Genomic DNA, 21,374 nt, shown 5'->3' with positions numbered 1-21,374 from the left:
TTTGGCAAGTCATTTATAAAGATCAAGAACAACAGGGGTCCCGACACAGAACCTTGGGGCACCCCATAACTAACTTCCTTATAACCAGAAAAGTATGACTTTCCATCATGAACTATTTCTACTTTCTGGCATCTGCCAAATAAGTATGACTTAAACCATGCATGAGCAGTACCACGGACTCCATAGCAACTAATTTTTTTGAGCAGTAGTTTATGATCAATAACGTCAAAGGCCTTTGATAAATCTAAAAAGACCCCACAAGTTACTTCATTATTATCAATAGAATTTAGGACAAGTTTTAGAAAGTTGTATATAGCTGTTTCAGTTGATCTATTCTTTTGAAAGCCATTTTGTTCATTGACCAATACTCCACTTTTAAGGAAAGTAGAGAGTCTTCCATACATTACTCTTTCTATAATTTTTGAAAAACAAGTTAACACTGATAAAGGCCTGTAGTTTTTTACATCATAGCGATCCCCATTTTTGTATAATGGTTTTATAATTGATTGTTTCAGCTTTCTAGGGAAAGTGCCAGTACTGTAAGATGCATTAATTATATCTACAAGAAGAGGAGTAATATATCTGCTGTGTTTAATGATTTTGTCTGGAATGCCATCGGTGCCACAGGATAATTTATTTTTTAGTTTGCTGATCGCATTCTTTACCTCATGTACTGTTACAGGATACAGAAACATAGTTTTGGGATTCAATGTGATGTTATGACTGATGTCTGTACTACTTTGGGTTCGTATGAGGTTTTGAACTACACTTGTATAATGACAGTTGAATATATTGGCAATGTGTAATGGATCATTTATAGTTTTGTCCTCAGTTTTAATAACGTTGTTGTTGTTTCTTACTTTGCTTCTTCCTAAGTTACTATTGATCACTTTCCACACTGATTTCATTTTTTTGTTGCCATTATTTCTACTGATATATGAATCATTATTTAACTTTTTTGCTGCAGTAATTACTTTCTTGTATAATTTCCTATAACACTTAACACGTTGTTTCAAAGTGAGATTTTGCCTTGCTGATTTACTTAACATTCTGAGTTGCTCTCCAGATTTTCTTTTGCCCTGTGTTATCCATATGTTAATATTGCCTTTTGCTTTAATTTTCTTAAGGGGAAAAGCAATTTCAAAGTTATGTTTGTAATCAGCTAGAAATGACTCAAACTTCATGTCTATACTATCATGTTTATCTAGATCCCAACTTGTATTTTTTAACACAGAGTTAAAAATCCTAATGTTGTCCTCATTAATACATCTCCTGTGGATGTGTTTCTCACTTGGCCTAGAGTTTTTACAGAATACATTAATTATACTAAGTTTTAGTGCTTTATGATCCGAGAATCCAGTGTCAATCACTTCTACAACATTGTATAGTTTATGTAAGTCAAGAAATATTTGGTCTATTATTGTTTCAGAGTTCTTTCCATGTCCAGTGTATTCAAAGATAGTTGGTGCTAAATTATGCTAACAAAAGACATTGGTCAGTTTTATAACATTTAAACAGTTGGCACTGAAATCACCAAATACAATAATGCTTTCTGTATAATGTCTTAACTCACTATAAAGACTTCCAACACTGTCTAAAAATTCCATAAAGTTGCCTGATGGGGAACGGTATACACACACAATAATTATTTTAAGGTCTTTAAGTTTGCAAATGCAATATTCAAATACTTTTTCAATGTTTTTTATCTTACTGAACTTGATTTCTTTACATTCAATTCCTTGTCTGACATAAATGCATGTTCCTCCCCCTTTAAAAGTTTCTCTACAGAAGCTACTAAAGTAACGCTTTTCAAACCACCATTCACAATATTTTCCCGGAACTTGCTAGAAATAGGTTTTTTTTCAGTAGTCGTCAGAGAATGCCAAATAACAGGCGCCACCGCACTTTGGCAGCTGCTACGACGCAGGAAGCACGTATGTTTGTATGTGTAAAACATTAAAAGATCTTACATTATGCCACAAAAGAAAGAAAAGATATCAGAGGATAGTCCAAGAGAATCAGAATTTTGTGAACCATACTAAAATGGCATATTTAAAGTGCATACTTAAAGAGCACATTCATATGTCCAGATTCCCAATGAAGTAGGCCTCGACTTGACATTATGCTTTTCAGAGTGGGTTTTGGGATGTAAATTTTCTTGGAGTACCAGTACTGTATTAGCTCACTTTTGATTCTTTATTATGGCATAATGCCATACGTGCTAGAAGATGAAAACGTGCACTTGAAATGCAGCAAGCAGTTGAAATTAGCCAATAGTGTGGAACTAAACACTTGTTTCAAACACGTTGACTGCCTCTGAGTAAAAGATTAATAAAAGCCAAATTTCTTTAGCAAACTGACAAAAATAACTTCACTGGTCTACCAGGCGATTAATGCAATGCTGTCAGAAAAGTGGAAATCCTTCCCCCCCTTCCAGCCCCACCCCCCTCCCTCGAGTGTTTGAGATACGTCAAAAATTTAAAAAATCACATTTTCAAAAATATGTTCATTTTTTAGTGCACATCTTTCTGAAGTCTTAAGTGTGCCAGAGTGCAGTGCCACCCCTCTTCACACAGCATTCTTCTATCAAAGGTCACTGTATTTCGCTCCGTTGGATTGAAACGTCTATATATTTTGTACTGGATGCCATCAAAACATATTCAGGACAGTGGAAATTAAAATGTCCTGTGGTGCATCTCCTGCTCCCAGTTGCCAGGTTTGACATCCTGCCCCTCTTTTTTTTTTTTTTTTTTTTTTTTTATTTTTTTTTTTTTTTTTTTAAAAATAAATAAATAAATCTCGCAATTAGTACTGGATGGGATTATTTGTAATCGGGAGAACAAGAACTCTTCAGAAAATTTGCACTCTTTATTGCCTGTTAGCTAATAAATTTCTAATTTGGATGACATAAAATTAAATATAGGATACATAAAACCAGTAAAGACAAGAGACAAGCAATATAGTACACATTTCTTCAATCCTTAGCTGCTAGCATTGTTTTCTCTCTAATCTTGCTACAGCTTTACATAGCGTGTTTTCCTTTCTGCGACAGAATCTATTACCTCATCAAAGTTCGTCAAACGTTTTGCTACATGAAAAATTGAACTATTGTTGTCTAACACTGCGTAAGCTGTTAATACAAATAGTACCCAAGACTGGTGTGGTTTCTTGATCTGATTACGTCTATTTTGTCACTGTCTGCTAAATAAAACAAAATAGGTCTTTCTAACATTGCCGAAATTGTAACACACACCAAATAAACGATACTGTTTTGGCACAAATGGTCATTTTTATAACATGTCATATAATTCACGAAGACCAAGATAAAATGCCTATTAGGCCTACTAAAAGCAAAAAGCTTTATGTTAGAAAATAGTTTCACATTTCTATTCATACATTCTAGTTTCTCGAGCATGAGATCGAAAAGTAGTAGTACGAGATTTTAATATAAATTTGGAATCATCATATACTTCCCTATAATTTGTTTCCTCTCCTTCCTCGTTCTAACAAACAATCTTGTCACGACTAATTCTGGAACTATTCCTGCCTTTGTCAAAACTTATTTGGCGGTTAACTTCACTAACCCTGCCACAATCACAGGTTTAGTTATCCCTGATTATTCTCGCTGTTATGTTCCTACAAACCATTTTCCGTGCTACTTCCAGAATAGAACTTAAGCGGCTGCTAGACGGGAACTGTACAACTGGCCCTTACTAGTGTAGCCATCTGGCCAAAAATTTTCTGACAAAATTTCATTTTCCTTGATACACCGAGAAGATAATACGTAATCTTTCTTACCTGTTATTTCTGTTAGTCGTTTATTTCCACTCTGGTAGTCTGAATTATGGATTTCCCTAGTAATTATAACAACGCTGATCATTCGCAAATACAATCAACCACATAATCAGACAGCGATTGGCGTTCATTCGTTTGGCTTTACTCCGCTCAGCTTGTATAGCCCAGTCCCCTTTTGCCTCCAGGAAAGTTTATTTCTAGATGCGACGAGGATTCCCCTGACAGAGACATCACGTACACTATGCACGCATTCAAAAATCAACTTATGATTTTTTTTTTACCATGGGACCAAACTGCTGATGTCATCGGTCCCTAGGCTTACACACTACTTAATCTATCTTACGTTAAGGAGAACACATACACCCATGCCCGAGGGAGGATTCGAACCTCCGACGGGGGGAGTTGCGCGAACAGTGAAAAGTCGCCACGACTGCACGGCTACCCCACGTGGCTTATGATTCATTCAGAAATCAACTTACAGAGTGTGTTCGAAAACCAACAGAGATGCGCATCAAAATCATATGAATAATCGATAGACCAACATGCGCTGGATGCTCGGCACTTAGTGAAACTACGTTTTTACTCCTCAAGAATATGGATTTCGCGCGGCCCCCCCTGTTTATTAAACCCTTTCTAACTGCATCAGTGCATGCATTCAGGCTAGAGGGGTGCAATACCATACTGGTAAGTGAGCTCATGCTGCCAAGTTCTTTACCCTCACAACTAATGAGGCTTCATTTGGTTTCCTCCCCCCTTGTGGGTGCTACACATTTTTGTCAGGCAGTGTGTTAGCACACTCCAGCATTATCATTAATGACAAGGCAACATGTTAAACTAACAACATTGCTTGTCAGCTGAAATCGAGACTCCCTATATAAGGATGACCACTACCACTGGGAGAATACATGAATGAACACAAATGAACTGTTGACAAAGGGAATGCCCAGTACCCATTCGCCACACATCCTCTACAGCATGAAACCTGAATGTCTGCTGTAGTGCAGTGGTCCACTTGTATTTACCTGCCCAGCACCAGTTTTCTTACACTCCAGAGATGAAAATTTTCTCTCTATACCATCACTCTCTTTAAGTTAACCTTTGTTAGGTACAACTAACTCTCATACTTCCCTGCCACATGGTTATTATTAAAATCTAATTTTTTTGTTTGTTCTTCTTTCTTATAAGTAACAGTCCTTTCTGTCTTATAAGCTTTTTTTTTGGTCTCTCCAACATTGACTACAGTAAATATAATCAACCACCATACTGTTGAGATGCGGAGCGATACAGCAACTGCCTTTAAGTTTTTACAAAAGTAGTGACTAAGAGCGTTATTTTTTTGTAGAGGTTGAGTGCGTTTGAAACAATTCTGGAAAGTTTTTCCATTCTGATTGTGGTACCTCAAAAACATGCTTTTCGAAGGACTCAACAGGTTCTGAATGTGATGAATATCGCTGTCACTACCCTTTTTGTGTGGCATAAGGAAAGAAAAAGAACTCATTGGGCTATAAGTCAGATTAATACAGGCAATGGAACATAATTTGATGTTCTTTTAAGTTAAATAAACAATTGTTCGATGTGCTGTGTGATATCTCGCATTGTCATGATGAACTATTAAAAGCAACTGATTATAAATAGTTGAACAAAGCCATTCAAGGCATTGTTATTGGATTAGGCATTTATGAAAACCACCTAAGGAAAAACCTTCACGTGGAATTACAGCTTTTTTACAAAACACTTTTTCTTTAAATACTCAATGTAAAGAACTACTACACCAATTTTTGAGCCACCATTCTTTTAACAATAACAAATGACAAACTTTAAAACACTTGTAATACCCTATCTCGACAGCACCCTTTAGCAGTTGTTTGTAATAAGTTACACAACAAACATAGTAGACAGTACAGAAACATGATTTGATTTGGTTAGGAGGGGGCCAAAGATATGGTGGCTGTAAGTTCCAAATTTTTTCCTTTCTTCCTCCTCATACAATTAGTGTCCTCTTAGCCTGGGTTTTGAATAACATGCATTCTTGCCTAACTTCTCCTATCCAATTCTTTTTTAGTCCCTGAAGAAGGAAACTGTGATTTTGAAGTCTCTGGGAAACAAGGCCTAACTGCCTTAGCACCCAGAGACAACAGTGGCCGTGTGTGTGTGTGTGTGTGTGTGTGTGTGTGTGAGTTCTCCATTTGATGAATGACTTACTCTGATAGCTAACGATGTAGGAAAAGACAGATTGCTACTTACCATATACAAGACACGTTTAGTTGCAGACAGTCAATATTCAAAGACACTTACATAAAGCTATTGGCCACAGCCTTCATCAGTAAAACACAAACACAAACACAAACACAAACACACACACACACACACACACACACACACACACACACACACACACACATACCTCATGCACATATGACCACCAACTCCAGCGTCTTAGATCCTACACTGTTGATATTGCTACCTGGAGTTTCCAATGTTTGATTTCACTCTGACACCTGATAATATCAAGCATCTCTTTTTTATTGTGCCCGTCTTCGCTCAACGCCTCTTCTATGTGGTGAGTAGCAATCTTTCCCATTTAAAGCTGTCATTCTTTTAGACAATATCTTATAGCTATGTTATTAAGTGTTCAATAGAGTCATTTTTAGTCTTCCATAGGTTATTCTTCCAACAGACAATGTCAAATCTACTATGAGTTCAATAAACATTATTGTAACCCTGTTGCTTCTTTGCAGTTGTTAACTGCATTATTTAATCTGTATATATCCATTGTAGTATGTATGCCTTTCCCATTTTGGGTTAGGAAGCATTTTAAATTGTGTGTCTCACAGTTACTGCCGGATATGAAGTAACACAGTTGGTCAGATTCTCAGAAGAAATCCACTTCTTGCTGAAAATCTTTTGTAGTTTGCGAACAGAAGTTTTTATGCAAACCAACTGTCATGTTTAGGTCAGTAAAAATCTTCACAAGGATTTGAAGTCAGTTACTTTCAATAACTTGCCAGCAGCCATGAAAAGTTTTAGTAATGAAGTTCAACTTAAGAAGAGCCTGAAGGATTTATTGATGGGCATCTCTTTTTATTCCACTGGTGTATCTCTTAGCAGCACCATCTAATGTGTATATGTTACGAATAAAACCAAACAATGTGAATATTACATTCATCTGACTTCTGTAAAAATTCACTGCAGTAATGTGATCATTGTAAATTAATGTTGTACAGTGATTTTGTTATCTGAAGATGCGTGGCTACAATAGCCCGAGAATTATCACATGCACCTCAGTGTATTCGACATTTATATAATTTGTGACGATTTTGCTATTGCCTTTTAAATGAAAACATGTTCAGTACTTTTTGAGTTATTCCATATCTATGAGGATCATTTCACTTGAGGTCTAAGGAAGGTACATTAGCATATGTTTTCGTTTGAAAATATTTATTGTGTATTCTTGTTTGCTGGAATGTTCTACACCCTGGAAGATCTCCTCACTGTGGATCTGTTGTAATGAAAACTAAATCTGATATAATCTTTAAGGTGACTCACTCTGATAGTTACAGGGGAAAGGGGGTGAGGGCAGAGAGAGAGAGAGAGAGAGAGAGAGAGAGAGAGAGAGAGAGAGAGAGTGGAGGGCACAATAGTTTAACATACAGTAGCCTCTGAACCTCGTGACATATTTGGCTTTCTTTACGTTTAACAGCTCATTGCCAGAGTGAAAGAAAGGATGTGTGACAGATAAATATTCCAGGACCAACTGAAGATTGAACTCCAAAACTCTGTGTATGTTCTCTGTCATTCACACAACCACCAAGTCATAAGCTCATGTAAATAAGACATATACATGTAAAAATCCATGTTTATACGTACAGAACGATTTGCATCAACTCCACAGCATGTGATGGATACAAAACACAATAATATAACTTTACTCTTGAACAATCAACTTGTGAAATGAAACAAACCCTGTGCTAAATAAACTGAGAACTAATTTTGAAAATGAAACAAAAAAGCATAGACATGCTACATGTTAGCAGTGAAAATGAATTTAAAATTATTAATCATTTTAGTTTTTCTTTGCTTCTCTTCTTCCCCTACAAACTAGTACCTTACATTCTGTCAATAGTGCAACTGTTTCAAATTTTAACATGTTATCTTGCATCTATTAAGTACATGCAGCTCATTATTAATACTCTGGAATATGATGTCAGCTGGTACACCACATCATTACTTCCCTACAGATAGAGTTTCATGTGATCTGGGGAGGGTGACTATTTCCCTCTATTGTACCTAGATATCCAACCTTCCCTTTTTTACATTACCATCTGGCTGTTTCTACTGATCGCTGTGGAGTTGACATACATTCATTTGATTTCTTCAAATCTGCTCCAGTTTTTTTCTCTCTATTTGACAGTTGGCAAATACATGTTCATCATCTGCATAACACAGTTTTATTTTCTTATAATAATATGATACGAAGCAATTAATGACATACCTTCTTATGAAAGTCATGATTGCATGACAATGTTTCCAAACCATCAGAAAGAGGATCCATGCAGATGACACAGTCATCTACTTCATTTTCTTGTGGTTTTGACCATGCCACAGACTCTTTCACATCACCCCATGCTGAACCACCAAATTTCTCCATGCCCATAGGTCCTGTGTAAAATGTGTTCACAGCAGTTTTTTAAGTAAAGGTACTTGAGAACAAAAAAAATTCAGAAACTTCTTTTAGGAGTGCACTTTCACAATTACGTAATAATATCCCACATCCTTCAAGAGTTGGGAAAAATTCTGCAGACAGCATGGCTCCTAACACCTATAGAGACATAAAAGCTGCTGATTGAGTCACTTTTAATTTCTCTAGCTACTGTGTGTGCTCCAATGGTAAATATACAGATTCTAGTGTGAAACTATTTAAAAATATAAAAACATGAAAATACAAAATTTGGTCATGTGTGACAATCTGAATATTATTGTATGTTAAGAGATAAATACCGTTAAAAATTCTCAAATAGAAACACTGATAAAATATAATCTAGTTAAAATAGCAACTGTTCTTTTCCATTCTGACTAATTCAGTCATAGCTGACTATATTAAATTAAAATGTTTGCATGAATTAACATGTTAAGCACACTGTCAATCCCATGGGACCAACAGTAGACTCTTCATTTGAGTGCTGTTGTTCCCCTGGGCATGACAGATACTTTTAGTTTGGACACAGACAGTGTAGGGGGACTGTCAGTGCACTTTTTGTCTGGAAGACATTAGTGCATGGGAATGGAGTATCAAGATTAAAAAACAAATGTTGTAATTTTAATGAGGCTTATTAAAATATTCAGTACGAAGATGAGCCCAACATTTGCACATATCACAAAAGGTAACTGCCTGTTTGATTAATTTTCAAGCTGCAATGTATCTGAATGTTTTTGTGTTTGTCTTGTAAAATTCAGAACAATATGTACACATCTCATGCACCTTTCTTTCTTTTGCTTTTTCTTGTACTGACACTGTTTGGAGTTTCTTCATATGAATGCCATGTGAGTGCATCTGTCAACTGTTTCCAAAATATTGTGATTGACATTTTCCATCCCATCACATCTTGAAATACAACACATTCATATAAGTGAAGGAAAAAAAAAAAGAAAAGAAGAAGATCAAATACTAACTTTCTATACTACTACATGCACTCATCTGATTGGATAGGTCAACAGCCTTTTTTCCCTTTTTATATTCAGCAACAATTTTTGGTTTTTGATAAACCCCTCTTTTGGTTGTCAGATTTTCCATTTCAGGCCTGTAATTTCTTCACTATTCTCTTTTGCAATCACTTTCCCAGATTTCAATTTGGTCGATACAATTTCTTTGTGATTTTCTTGAAGGGTTATTGACCACACACAGATTCTTTGTTATAAGTTTGCTTGCCGAATCTACACTGGTGTACCAATTATTGGTATGTAATATATGGCCTTACTGAATACATTTTGACACAAGTTCATCACAACATTTGTTGTTGTGGTATTTTATTTAACAAGTACTTCACAAGTAAAAATTTGAAAACTATGATGAAAGTATCCACTACTGCAGCACAATTTCAATATTTTGATACCATGCTTGTGTATCTTTTGTTTCAAATGTCACCTGAATGCAATTAAGAGACTTTTCATACACAGTATTTCGGCAGGCTCATAATATTTTTCTAAAATTTTAGTTCAGTTTGTTGATGATGAATTAACTTTCGAGATACGATCTAAGACATCCACTTTTGTATTGTCTGCAAAATGGAGCATTCTCAAAAGAACTTCCAAATGATATCCATACATTATCTTTTGTGGGAGTGTTTACTCAAACAGTGTATCCTGAGACCAATATCAATATATGGATGGACATTTTACCAGTTAAATCCACAAAATCATTGAAACAACTGCTTTATTTCATCCTCAATTGTTACTAATCACTGATTTAAATGTTCAGAAACCATCATTGTTTGTATAGCATAAATATTTGTGCACTGATGTGTTCATATATTTCATCTCCTACAAAAAGTCCATAAAAATCTTCAACTTTGTTAAGCTTTTGCACATTTTCACTCACTCACTTTGGCAACACAGGAACTTGTAAAATGCACAATTTTAGCTGGTTGCCTTGAGGATCAAACCATGTACTTCGATCTCTTTTTGAACACACACACACACACACACACACACACACACACACACACACGCACACACACACACACACACATTCTCCCTTTCAGGTGATGGCAATCTCTTTACAAAGCAATGTTTATACTCCAACTCAACAACCCTCAAGTGATGTACTTACACTTTGTTTACTAACCAGATTGGTGGTAGTTGCTGAGCAAATTTTTTCCATGGTAAGGCCTGTGTGCTAGGTGGCAAGTATTGTGTGGCCGTTGGATGGGTTGGTGGCCACCTATCCAATGGCCACACAATAGTTGCCGTCAAGCGCACAGGTGTTACCGTGTGCACCATTATGTACCTGTTTATACTCTTTAAATAAACTCATGACCAGGGGCTGCAGGCTTGCGAGTCTACTGCCTCAACGGGATGTCCAGTAAAATTGGCTCTGTGCTCAAAATGTTAAAATATACCTAGCAACTTACGTATGACACTTTACACGAAATAATATTCTAAAATTGTTAAAATACGTGAACTAGGGCAGTGAGTTCTCTCACTGAATGAGGATCGTGCTATATTCAAGGACATTCACAAATCACTTAGTCTTAACCTAGTGACTGGAAGATAGTACACTGTGAATGGGTAGTGCATTTTAATGTAGTCTATTGTTCCTCTTCTTTGGTCATATGTCTTGAGACAACCTTCAAAAAGATAATAAAAATGTGTGTGTGTTTGAGGGAATTCTGAAGTAAAAGGGCTTTGTCCAAAAGCATATTTAGTATAGTCCTTGATAGTGTTTGTCCGGTCAAATCTCAAAGCCATGCTGATAGTTTTCTTTGAAGGATTAATTCATCATGAATTTGTGCCACAGGGGTGCTCAACACCTGCTTTCTTTAGTAAGTTTGTTATATATCCTCTTGTACATATTCATTATTCCTCTCTTGACTATGGGAAATGATTCCACATACAAGTGAGGACAGTGATATAGTGCACACCCAATATCACTAAGTCCATCAATGTGCATATACCAAATCCACTTCCACTGCCCACTGATGGTACACCAAGTACAGCACTATTGGTGAGTGAAAAGAAAAGCAGGACAATGATTTTGGAACAGGCATGCTTGCTCGATGAATCACGCCAATTTGTCACCCACTGGCCAGTGGAAGCTCACCATTCTCAGCTGACTATGTATATGGTTTTCAAAACACATGTAGCCATCATAAACACTCTCATGTAATGCAACATCTAAGAATCTGAGTTATGTAGACTTCATCGAACCCTACACTATGCAGCGAAAATAGAGCCAGAATCACACAAAAGTTCTGAAGAACTGAAAAACATATTCTCAGCCATTCACCATGATCTATGGTGCAGCACTTCGTATTACTGTGGATTGAGTGAATTATTCATAAAATACGTTAAGTGCGTCAACCATAACACAAAGTTTGTCTTAAAATCTTCCCTCCAGGAATTCTTATTTGAGTTCCCGAAGCATTTCTCTGGCACTTGTGGGTTGCTCAAACCTGCTGCTAACAAATACAGCAGCCTGCCTATGAATTGCTTTAATGTCTTCCTTTACTCTCACCTGGCATAGATCCAAAACTCTCTAGCAGCACTCAAGAATAGGTCACACTGGCATCCCATACACGGTCTCCTTTACAAATGTACACACTTTCCTAAAATTCTCCCACTGTACCAAAGTCATCCATTTACCCTCTATACCACAATCCTCACATGCCTTTTCCATTTCATGTCACTTTGCAATGTTACACACAGGTATTTAAATGTGACTGTGTCAAACAGGACACTACAAAATGGTGTATCCTAATATTAAGGGTTGGTTTTTCCTAGTCATCTGCATTAACTAACATTTCTTCTACATTTAGAGCTAGCTGCCATTTATCACACCAACTAGAAATTTTGTCTAAGTCATCTTGTATCCTCCTACAATCATTCATCTTCATCACCTTCCTGTACACCATAGCACCATCAGCAATCAATCACAGATTGCTGCCCATTCTTCCTATCATATGTATAGAAAATGGTGGTCCTATCACTATTCCCTGGGGCACTTTGACAACCCCCTTGTCTCTGATGAGCACCTGCCATTGAGAGCAACATACTGGGTTCTCTTACTTAAGAAGTCTTTGAGTCACTCCCATATCTGGGAACTTATTCCGTATGGCTCTTACCTTCATTAACAGTCTGCAGTGGGGTACCATGTTACATGCTTTTCAGAAATCCAGAAATATGGAATTTCCTGTTGTCCTTCATTCTTAGTTTGCCATATATCATGTGAGAAAATGGCAAGCTGAGTTTCACATGAGAGATGCTTTCTAAAACCATATTGATTCGTGGACACGTGCTTTTTGGTTTCAAGGAAATTTATTATACTCGAATGAAGAATATAGTTTACAATTCTGCAGCAAACCGAAGTTAAGGATATTAGCCTGTGATTCTGCAGATCCCTTCTTATATATAGAAGTCACCTGCACTCTTTGCCAGTTGCTTGGGACTTTGTGCTGGGTGAAAATTTGCAATAAACGCAAGCTAAGGGGCCAATGTCTTAGCGTACTCTTAGTAAAACCAAACTGGGATTCCATTCGCACCTGATATGTCTGATGTGCTCTCAGATAGGTAAGTGGCTCAAAGACTTCGTAAGTAAAACAATATGTTGACTTTGATAGAAAGGGTTCAGAAATGACAATATCATCAGGAGTGCCCAAGGATTGTGTGAGTAGCAACCTGGAAGCTTTTGCCGATGCTGCTGCAAATATGTAGGCGTAACACAACAAAGCAATATGAAATGGAATGAGCATGTAACGTTGGTAGTAGGGTAGCCAAAGGATTGGATCTGGTTTATTGGGATAATTCTAGGAAAATGCAGCTCCTCTATACCTAAGGTCTGGTGCAACCCATACTTGAGTACTGCAAGAGTATTTGCAAGCCCCACCACCAGGTCAGATTAAAGGAACACTTTGATGCAATTCAGAGGAGTTCCGCTAGTTTTGTTTCCAGCAGACTTGATCAACATGCGAGTATTATGGAGATGCTTCATGAAAATTCAGAATCTTTGGCGTAAGGACAACGTTCTTATTGTGAACGACTACTGAGAAATATTTTCTTTTTGGTCAGACCACCAGCACAGAATACATCATCATGTCACACTACAGAGAAAATTTACAGAGGTAACATTTGCGGCCAACTGCAGAATGTTTCTATTGCCAATACTGTACATTTCGCTTAAAGACCGAAAAAAAAATGCGTTAGAAAAATTAAGGCTTGTATGGAAGCATATTCAGCTCTTTTCCCTCAGTCTGTTTGCGAGTGGAACAGAAAATGGAATCATCAGTAATGACGCAAGTTTCCCTCCACCACACACCATATGGTGGCTCACGGACTATGTATGTAAGTGGGGGTCTGATTCCATCCTGGTGCGAAACCCATGGCACAAGATCTTGGGTCTTTTCCATGTACAATCATGGTACCAAACATTATGAAATACATGAATGTTATAACTTTTGTATCTGCAATTAGTGTGTGTCTTTCTAGTAGGAACAGTTATAACTAATGCATTATGTTTTTTTTATTTTTTATGGTAAATATATATAGAATTTCATTTACCTGTTTCACGTTTTTTGGATGATTTGTCTAATTCCTTCTCAAGCAGGGTGCATATATCAGACACACGCATTCCAGATAAGTGACCTTTTTCTTTGCGGATTCGAGATAATACATCTTCAACTTCTTCTCTGTTAGAAGAAAATACACAAATATCAACGTATCATAAATAATAAACACTCTTGAGATTAATAATTTAAACCATACTAAAAATCAGTAATAATCTGTCTAAACATCCAATTAAAGCAATTACAAATAGCACTAACAAATTGACTCATTGCTTGACAAAAGCATTATAATCATTTCTGAAGTTTGTAATTGATGGACAGCACACAAAATTAACGATGACTGCTCAATCAGGTTACAGAATTGTTAATCATCTTCAAGAATGAGAATATTTTAAAACACATATGTAAAAGGGATGGACCAAAATATGGAAACACCACAGTAAAACAAATTATGTTGCCTAATATAGTGCAGGAAAAACACTTGCATTCAAAACAGTTTTCAGTCATTTTGTAATGGATAAATACAGGTACCGTATGGTTTTGCAAGGGAATCTTATTCAATTCTTCATGCAAAATAGTGGGAAGTTCAAGTACCAATGATGGAGGTGGATAGTGATCATGAACCTTTCTCTCCAAAGCAGATCACAAAATCTCAATAATACTGAGATCTGGTGACTGTGGTGGCCAGGGGAGATGCTTGGAATACCATGATATGGCTGCCAAAATCATCACAGAATCCCCACCATGATTCACTCTTGGGAAATGAAGTCAGCCAGAAGTTAGAAACAGTATAAAACAAAAGTCATCCAACCAAATGACATTCTTCCATTGTTCAATAGTCCCCGTTTTACGGCTTTGGCACTATGTTTTTCTGTTATGGGCATTAGCACAACTGACATGTTGTTCTGGAATCACAGCTCGCCCTGCAGTTCCTGCTTATGAAGCTCCCTTTGTGTTGTTTTAGAGCTGCAGGATTTGTGAACATTCAGTTTTGCAGTGACGTTAGCAGCCTCTGTCCTCTTATTTTTTGTCACAATCCTCTTCAATGACCTTCTGTCACAGTCACTGGACTCACACTTTCATCTGCATTGTGACTTAGTGGATGACTTTTCCGCTTTCCCTGTACACGGTACAAATCTTCAATAAGGTGCCTCTTGAAAGACCAAACACTGTTGCTGACTTGGTTATGGATGCACCCACTATACGAGTATCAACAATGTGCCCGAATTTGAGAGGTTTGGGGTCAGTGGAATGCATGCTACAGAGTGTCTGGCTTGGAGCTGTTCGTGAAGTAATTGATTTGTAACAGTCTGTTGTGTCACTGTGGTGCCAAGTGCTGCTTAAATTACTTCTGTAGATGCAGTATGATGTGCCACAGCTGTATGCCAAACATGATGGTTTTCCTTCTCGGTAGTGCTATGTGGCCAACTAGAACCCGATAATCTTACGACTGAACATTCTCGTGACCACTGCCCCCATCAATCATGTACAGTGGTTTCATTTGCCAAGTCTTTCTGCAATGTCACAGGTTCAAACTCAGTGAGGTGTTGATAATGGTGTCTTTGTCACCTTAAAGGAATTCTTGACTAGCAACAACTCACCATGTCCAATCTCAATAACAAGTAACGCTCACGACAATTATATCCCCACACTGGCGCTACTAGTGCCACTCTCGAGCAACTGGTGCAAAATCTGAACAGACATCATCTTTCGGATGTAGAAACATGCCTATCAACTTTCGTTTATGTTGCACAACTCCTCCTTGGTGTTGCAATTTTTTTTTCTCACTCAGTGTATATTTCATTAGGTTTTCTTTTGTTGTACACACCTAACGCAAAGATATGGCAGTAAATCTTATTATAGGAATTAACACACTGTAGCTTTACCAGATATTTCCAGTATACGATGAAGTGAGATCTTTTTCACTAACCCAAATTGTAATTTTAGTACAAACGTGATACATACTGTGTGATTATTAAAACAAACCATCCAAATTCTTACCATAATTATAGTAAGACAACCAAAATGTTTTACCTGGAAACACTGCATGTCTTTTAACAAGATGTGTATAATTAAGTAATTATCATTTATTTTATAGACCGCTGATGATGTCCTCTATGAACAGACAAAAAGTGTTTGGTCACATACAAAATAAACACTCAGTTGCAAGAGACAGGTAATATTCAATAGTTAGTTTCAATCTCTATAGATCATTTGTAAGATTACTTGTAACGATGTGGAATGAGTCATTTTAGATTTACAAACACATTCATTTACAAATATGGCTACATGCTTATCATTTACAAAGTTTTTCTTTTTTATGTATATGTGAGTTAGTTACTCTATAGAATTTCTCCAAGGAACAGAAGGAGTTGTCAAGTAAAAATTCTTTCAGTTTTTTTTCAAATTTAACTTTTCTGTCAGTCAGAAATTTTCTATCACTGGTAAATGATCAGAAATTTTGGTTGCAGTAAGGAGCACACCTTTTTGTTCCACGGATGACCTTAATGTGGAGTAATGAATTTCACTTCTTCTTCTTCTTCTTCTTCTGGTATTTTAATTCTGTACAGCATTTTGAACTGCTCTAGATTATTTACAACAAACTTCATGAGGGAATAAGTGTATTGTGTAGTAGTAGTAGTAGTCAAAATGTATAATTCCTTAAACTAATGTCGGATAATTGTGGATGAACACCACATAATAATTATTACAACACGTTTCTGAATGATGAAGGCTTTTTTCCATACAGATGAGTTACACCAGGACTTCATTCCATATGACATTATTGAATGAAAATATGAAAAATATGCCAACTTACTGATATCTCTCTCCCCAAAACTTGCAATTATTCAAAGTGAAAATGTGGCTGAAAGAAGTTGTACTGGGAGTTGCAAAATGTCTTGCTTCCAGTTCATATTCTCATCAATAGGGACGCCTTAAAATTTTTGAAGTTTCCACTCTAGTTGTTATTTCCTCCTTACCATGGGTTATGCTTATCACTGTTGTAGTACCTCTAGACGTGTAGAACTGAATATGTTGTGTCTTTTCAAAATTCAAAATGAGACCATTAGTAGCAACCAACTCAGTATACTTGAACATTTCTTCCGTTGCCATATGTGTGTTTGGATTAATTATGATACCAGCGCCAGCCACAAAAAGAACTAATTCTGCTTGTTGTATATTAGACGGAAGATCGTTTACATACATGAGAAACAATAGTGGACATAAGATACAGCCTTATGGAACCCCATAAGTTATTTCCCCATAGTAAGAACAATCTTCCCTGCTTACACAACTTGAATTATTAAATGCAACTTTCTGCTTTCTTTTATTTACATATAATATTATCCATTGGGTAGCTATACCACCAATTTCACAAAAACCTTTGTTTATTCAGGAGAATATTGTGATTCACACAGTCAAACGCCTTAGATAGGTCCCAGAAAATACCAACTGGCGCTGTTTTGTTATCAGTGCTTTTGAAATTTGGTGGGTGAATGTATAAACGGCATTCTCAGTTGAGGATCTCTTCTGAAATCCAAACTATGATTTCCTGAGGATATTACTGTTGAGCAGAGGGGACATTGTACTAGGATACATGACCTTCTCAAAAATCAGTACTGAAATGGATCTGTAACTGACATATCTCCTATCACCCTTCTAGGAGACAGGTTTGACAATGGTGTATCTCAATCTCACTGAAAAATGCCCAAGTTACTGATGCTTTAAATATTTGAGTAAAAGACAGCACTACTCATATGGGAACAAGTCTTTAGTAAATCATCAGTTACAGACGAGCTTTTATTTTTGGGAAAATATGTAATTTTCTTAATGTCACAAGAAATTGGTGAAACATTGATGTGATTAAATTTTATGCGAGTCGTTTTTTGAACATACTGCTTTGATTATTCTCTCGAATTTCTTGCCCTTATATTTTCCACCACATTTAAGAAATGATTATTAAACACATCTTCTACCTGTCACTGGTTATTTATCCATTTAAATTAATAGTGACATTATCATGTTCGGTGGTCTGTTGTACTGTGTCATTTTTTGCTGTCTCGTAAGGATTAAAGTCTCGTTGGAACTACTGTTTCTGACATAATGTGCGTGTTCCTTGATTTTTAAACAACTTTTTAACGAGCATTCTGATTAGCTTATGTGGAAAGCATTTTCACATAATGATAAGAATTTATCATGGAATAAGTTAAATATTATGTCAGCATTTAGTTCATTATAAATTTCATTCCAGGCCCTCTCTCATAAGCTACCCTCAAAAACATTTGTCGAAGAATCATTAATTATTCTAACCGATTTCCAGTATTTACAGTATCTATATTGTACGGCACTATCTTACACATCCTAACGAACTAGGTATCATGATCCGAAATAGCATTTGTTACTGGATATATGGCTATTTTCTTGCTTTCAGCTTCATCAAAGAAGACATTATCAATTAAAGCCCTACTGTCTTTATGTCTCACTTTCTTTATCCACCTGTGTTGGAAAAGTTTCCTGTCAGAAACCTTATGAAAATCTACACTGAAATCACTGCTGCAGATTATAAATTGTTTGCTGCTGTTTGGCAGACAGCGTACTAAGGAATCCATTTGGTTTATAAAGTGAACTATTTTTCAATATCAACTCACAAGAACACACTTCATATTCTGTTCTCTATAAAATCTACTTGCTTCTATGTTCTTGAACTTGTGATCTGTCTTAATATATGCAAAAACTCCCTCTTTTCCCATATTAGTTGTACATGAGTACGACAATAAAGTGCAATCTTTTATATGTAACTACCATAAGCCTGTGGATGTGTGGTGCTCACACAGACCCAAGTTGTCTATCTTTTTGGAGCTCTCTAAATTGTCCAAACAGGTAGGAAGCTCTTATACCTTGTTACTCAGTTCTCCAACATTCTTATGAAATATGCTAACCTTACTTTTCTGTGCGTTCTTAAACATTTTGTGGACTCTTTTGTTATTTTAACTTCTTACACAACAGGGAACCTGATTCCTGATTTTAACCTAAAAGAAAGTACCCCTGTGACACCAGTAACCACAGGGACCTTACCTTGTGTTATGGTGGCCCCTCTGAATATTTTAGCATGAAGCTCAACCAAACTAACTTCCTCTCTCACATATTCAAGTGTTGCCCATGTCTAGTATGCAAGCATTACTGAACTGCACCAACATGCACGACACTCATATGAGATTTCATTTCAGGCAGCAGCAGCCTGCTCAACTCGGTATTCACATGGCTCATGATAGTGTTAACCTAGGGTTGGTCATGATGCTGTAGGACCTCCAAAAAACTTGTTCTTTCCTTCCTATCTCCAATAAACAATCAAATTTATTAGATACTGTAAGCTCAAAAGTAGTTGTAGTTTAAAAGCTGTTTCCCTTTCATCCATTTTTATCTGCATGATAAAACATAATTCAAGAAGCAATAATAAACACAATTCAAGTAGCAAATGATGAAGAATGGCTGCAAATTCCTGGAACACAAAACTGCTGTATTTGATGACTGTCATATGTATACTTGCTTAACGTGACAATGTACAATTTTAATTGATGCACTGGGTTACAGAGCCCTCCAAAATGTGTCATTTTTGATACAATTCTTTTTTCAAATGTTTCAGGAAATATGACGTCAGCTGATAAAACAGTTACCTCTACTTCAAGTTATAAGTGTTTGCTGATGAGATGGCTGCCTTATTGTGGGAGAAAGCATTTCAATGATGAATCAACCCAGACTTTTCAAACTTGAAAAGACAGGTACTTCAGGAAGAGGAGAAGGCAATAAAGAAATACACCTTCAAACTAGGCTGACAGCTCTTAAGACCACAGACTGATGCAAGTCTGCATTCAAAGCTCTAAATTCTTGTTTCAAACCTAAGATGATGATGAACTCTTAAAAATCTTACGTGGTAGAGTCTGTTATGTATACTTGAAATGGCAGGTCTGAGCAGTGTAGAAATGAAATGCCAAGGGAAGAAGAAGAAGAAGAAGATGAAGATGAAGAAGAAGAGGAGGAGGAAGAGGACGAAGGATAAAACATTAAATAATTACATTTAAATAAAAAATGGGCAGATATGATGTATAGAATGGCAGGAGATTTCAGCTACAGAAATTTTTATGAAAAGTATGAGTTTAAATCTGTTTATTCTTCAATTTTAGCTTAAGTACTGCGATACATTAAGAAGTAGTTTGGACAGAGGAGGCAAGAAGCATTCAAGGGAATAAAATAGGATAAAAACAAATGGATGTCAAAGGATCAATGAATGAAAAATGAAAATAAGAAAGGCAAGGACAGAGGAGACTATCAACTGATAATGCAGTGATCTTGAACACACACACCAAGCAGACTATGGTATCACGAAGCCAAGTTGGAGACAGAATTCCTTATTACAATTTTCAGCAGCAGCAGCACTGGGGCAAAGGAACAATATGCTTATTTTCTCTGGTGTCTATTTAGCAGTGGCTCAGACAGATCACATCAGAACACGAGAATGAAGTGTGTAAAATGTATTTGTAAACCTGAGGAAATTTCACATCTGTGAAGGCATTACTGTTCAGCATGACAAGACAAACTTTTCTTAGTGCATGTGTTGGTTATGTGTTTCCTAGTATTATTGGAAGAACATTTTGTTAAGGAAAGAATGTGGAAGGCATCAAATAAGAAGCTGCCAACAGTGACTGATAGGTCAGACATGCACACTAAAAGGAGAGGAGGAAGACTGAGACTATGGAAGAGATTGATGTTGAACTATCCCATTCTCAGCTTCCAATAACTGGGAAACAAACAACTAAAGTAACTTGCAATACTGCTTTTTATTTTAATTTAATTTAGAAGTACAGTCACCATCTCCTCAGCTGCATATAACACAAACTTCATAAAGTGTATTCAACTTTTGTTAGCATAAATCTATGGACATAACATTATTCTGTTAAATTTAGCTTGCCTATTATATAAATACTTACCGTTTCTTGAAGGGAAATTTTGCTCTAAGCTTTTTCAGAAGCTTGCCTTTGTTTTTACTGTCAATATTTAATTCACCAGCCCTAAAAATCAAAAGTAGATTAAAAATTAATAATGGAAAGCATAAGATGCATAAAACTTAAATACTCACTATTTTGAAAGAACAAGATATTTTTGGAGGTGTACCTCTCATTTTAGTTTTATAATAATTTTGTTTAATACTACATTTTATCAAACATGCATAAAGACGATCAATTTCTCATTAGTCTGTCAATCCCAGAAGCATACAACTTCAGTAATCAGATAAAAACAAAAAACAAA

The 21,374-nt window shown here is 36.4% G+C and overlaps 1 protein-coding gene across 4 annotated transcripts in view; it reads right to left on the bottom strand.

The window, feature by feature from the left end:
* LOC124709038 overlaps positions 1-21,374 on the bottom strand; it is a 342,602-nt gene that overhangs the window by 6,770 nt on the left and 314,458 nt on the right. For all 4 annotated transcript variants that reach the window (XM_047240687.1, XM_047240709.1, XM_047240701.1 and 1 more), the window contains 3 exons: positions 21,056-21,136; positions 14,065-14,192; positions 8,288-8,454 (listed from right to left, as the gene is read on the bottom strand). In XM_047240687.1, the coding sequence (XP_047096643.1) occupies positions 8,288-8,454; positions 14,065-14,192; positions 21,056-21,136 (376 nt within the window). The remainder of the gene's footprint in view (positions 1-8,287; positions 8,455-14,064; positions 14,193-21,055; positions 21,137-21,374) is intronic.

Source organism: Schistocerca piceifrons, chromosome 1, assembly GCF_021461385.2.
Source record: "Schistocerca piceifrons isolate TAMUIC-IGC-003096 chromosome 1, iqSchPice1.1, whole genome shotgun sequence".
Classification (NCBI taxonomy): Eukaryota; Metazoa; Arthropoda; class Insecta; order Orthoptera; family Acrididae; genus Schistocerca; species Schistocerca piceifrons.
The sequence above is the reverse complement of the archived record's forward strand: the minus strand, read 5'-3'. Positions and strand labels throughout refer to the sequence as shown.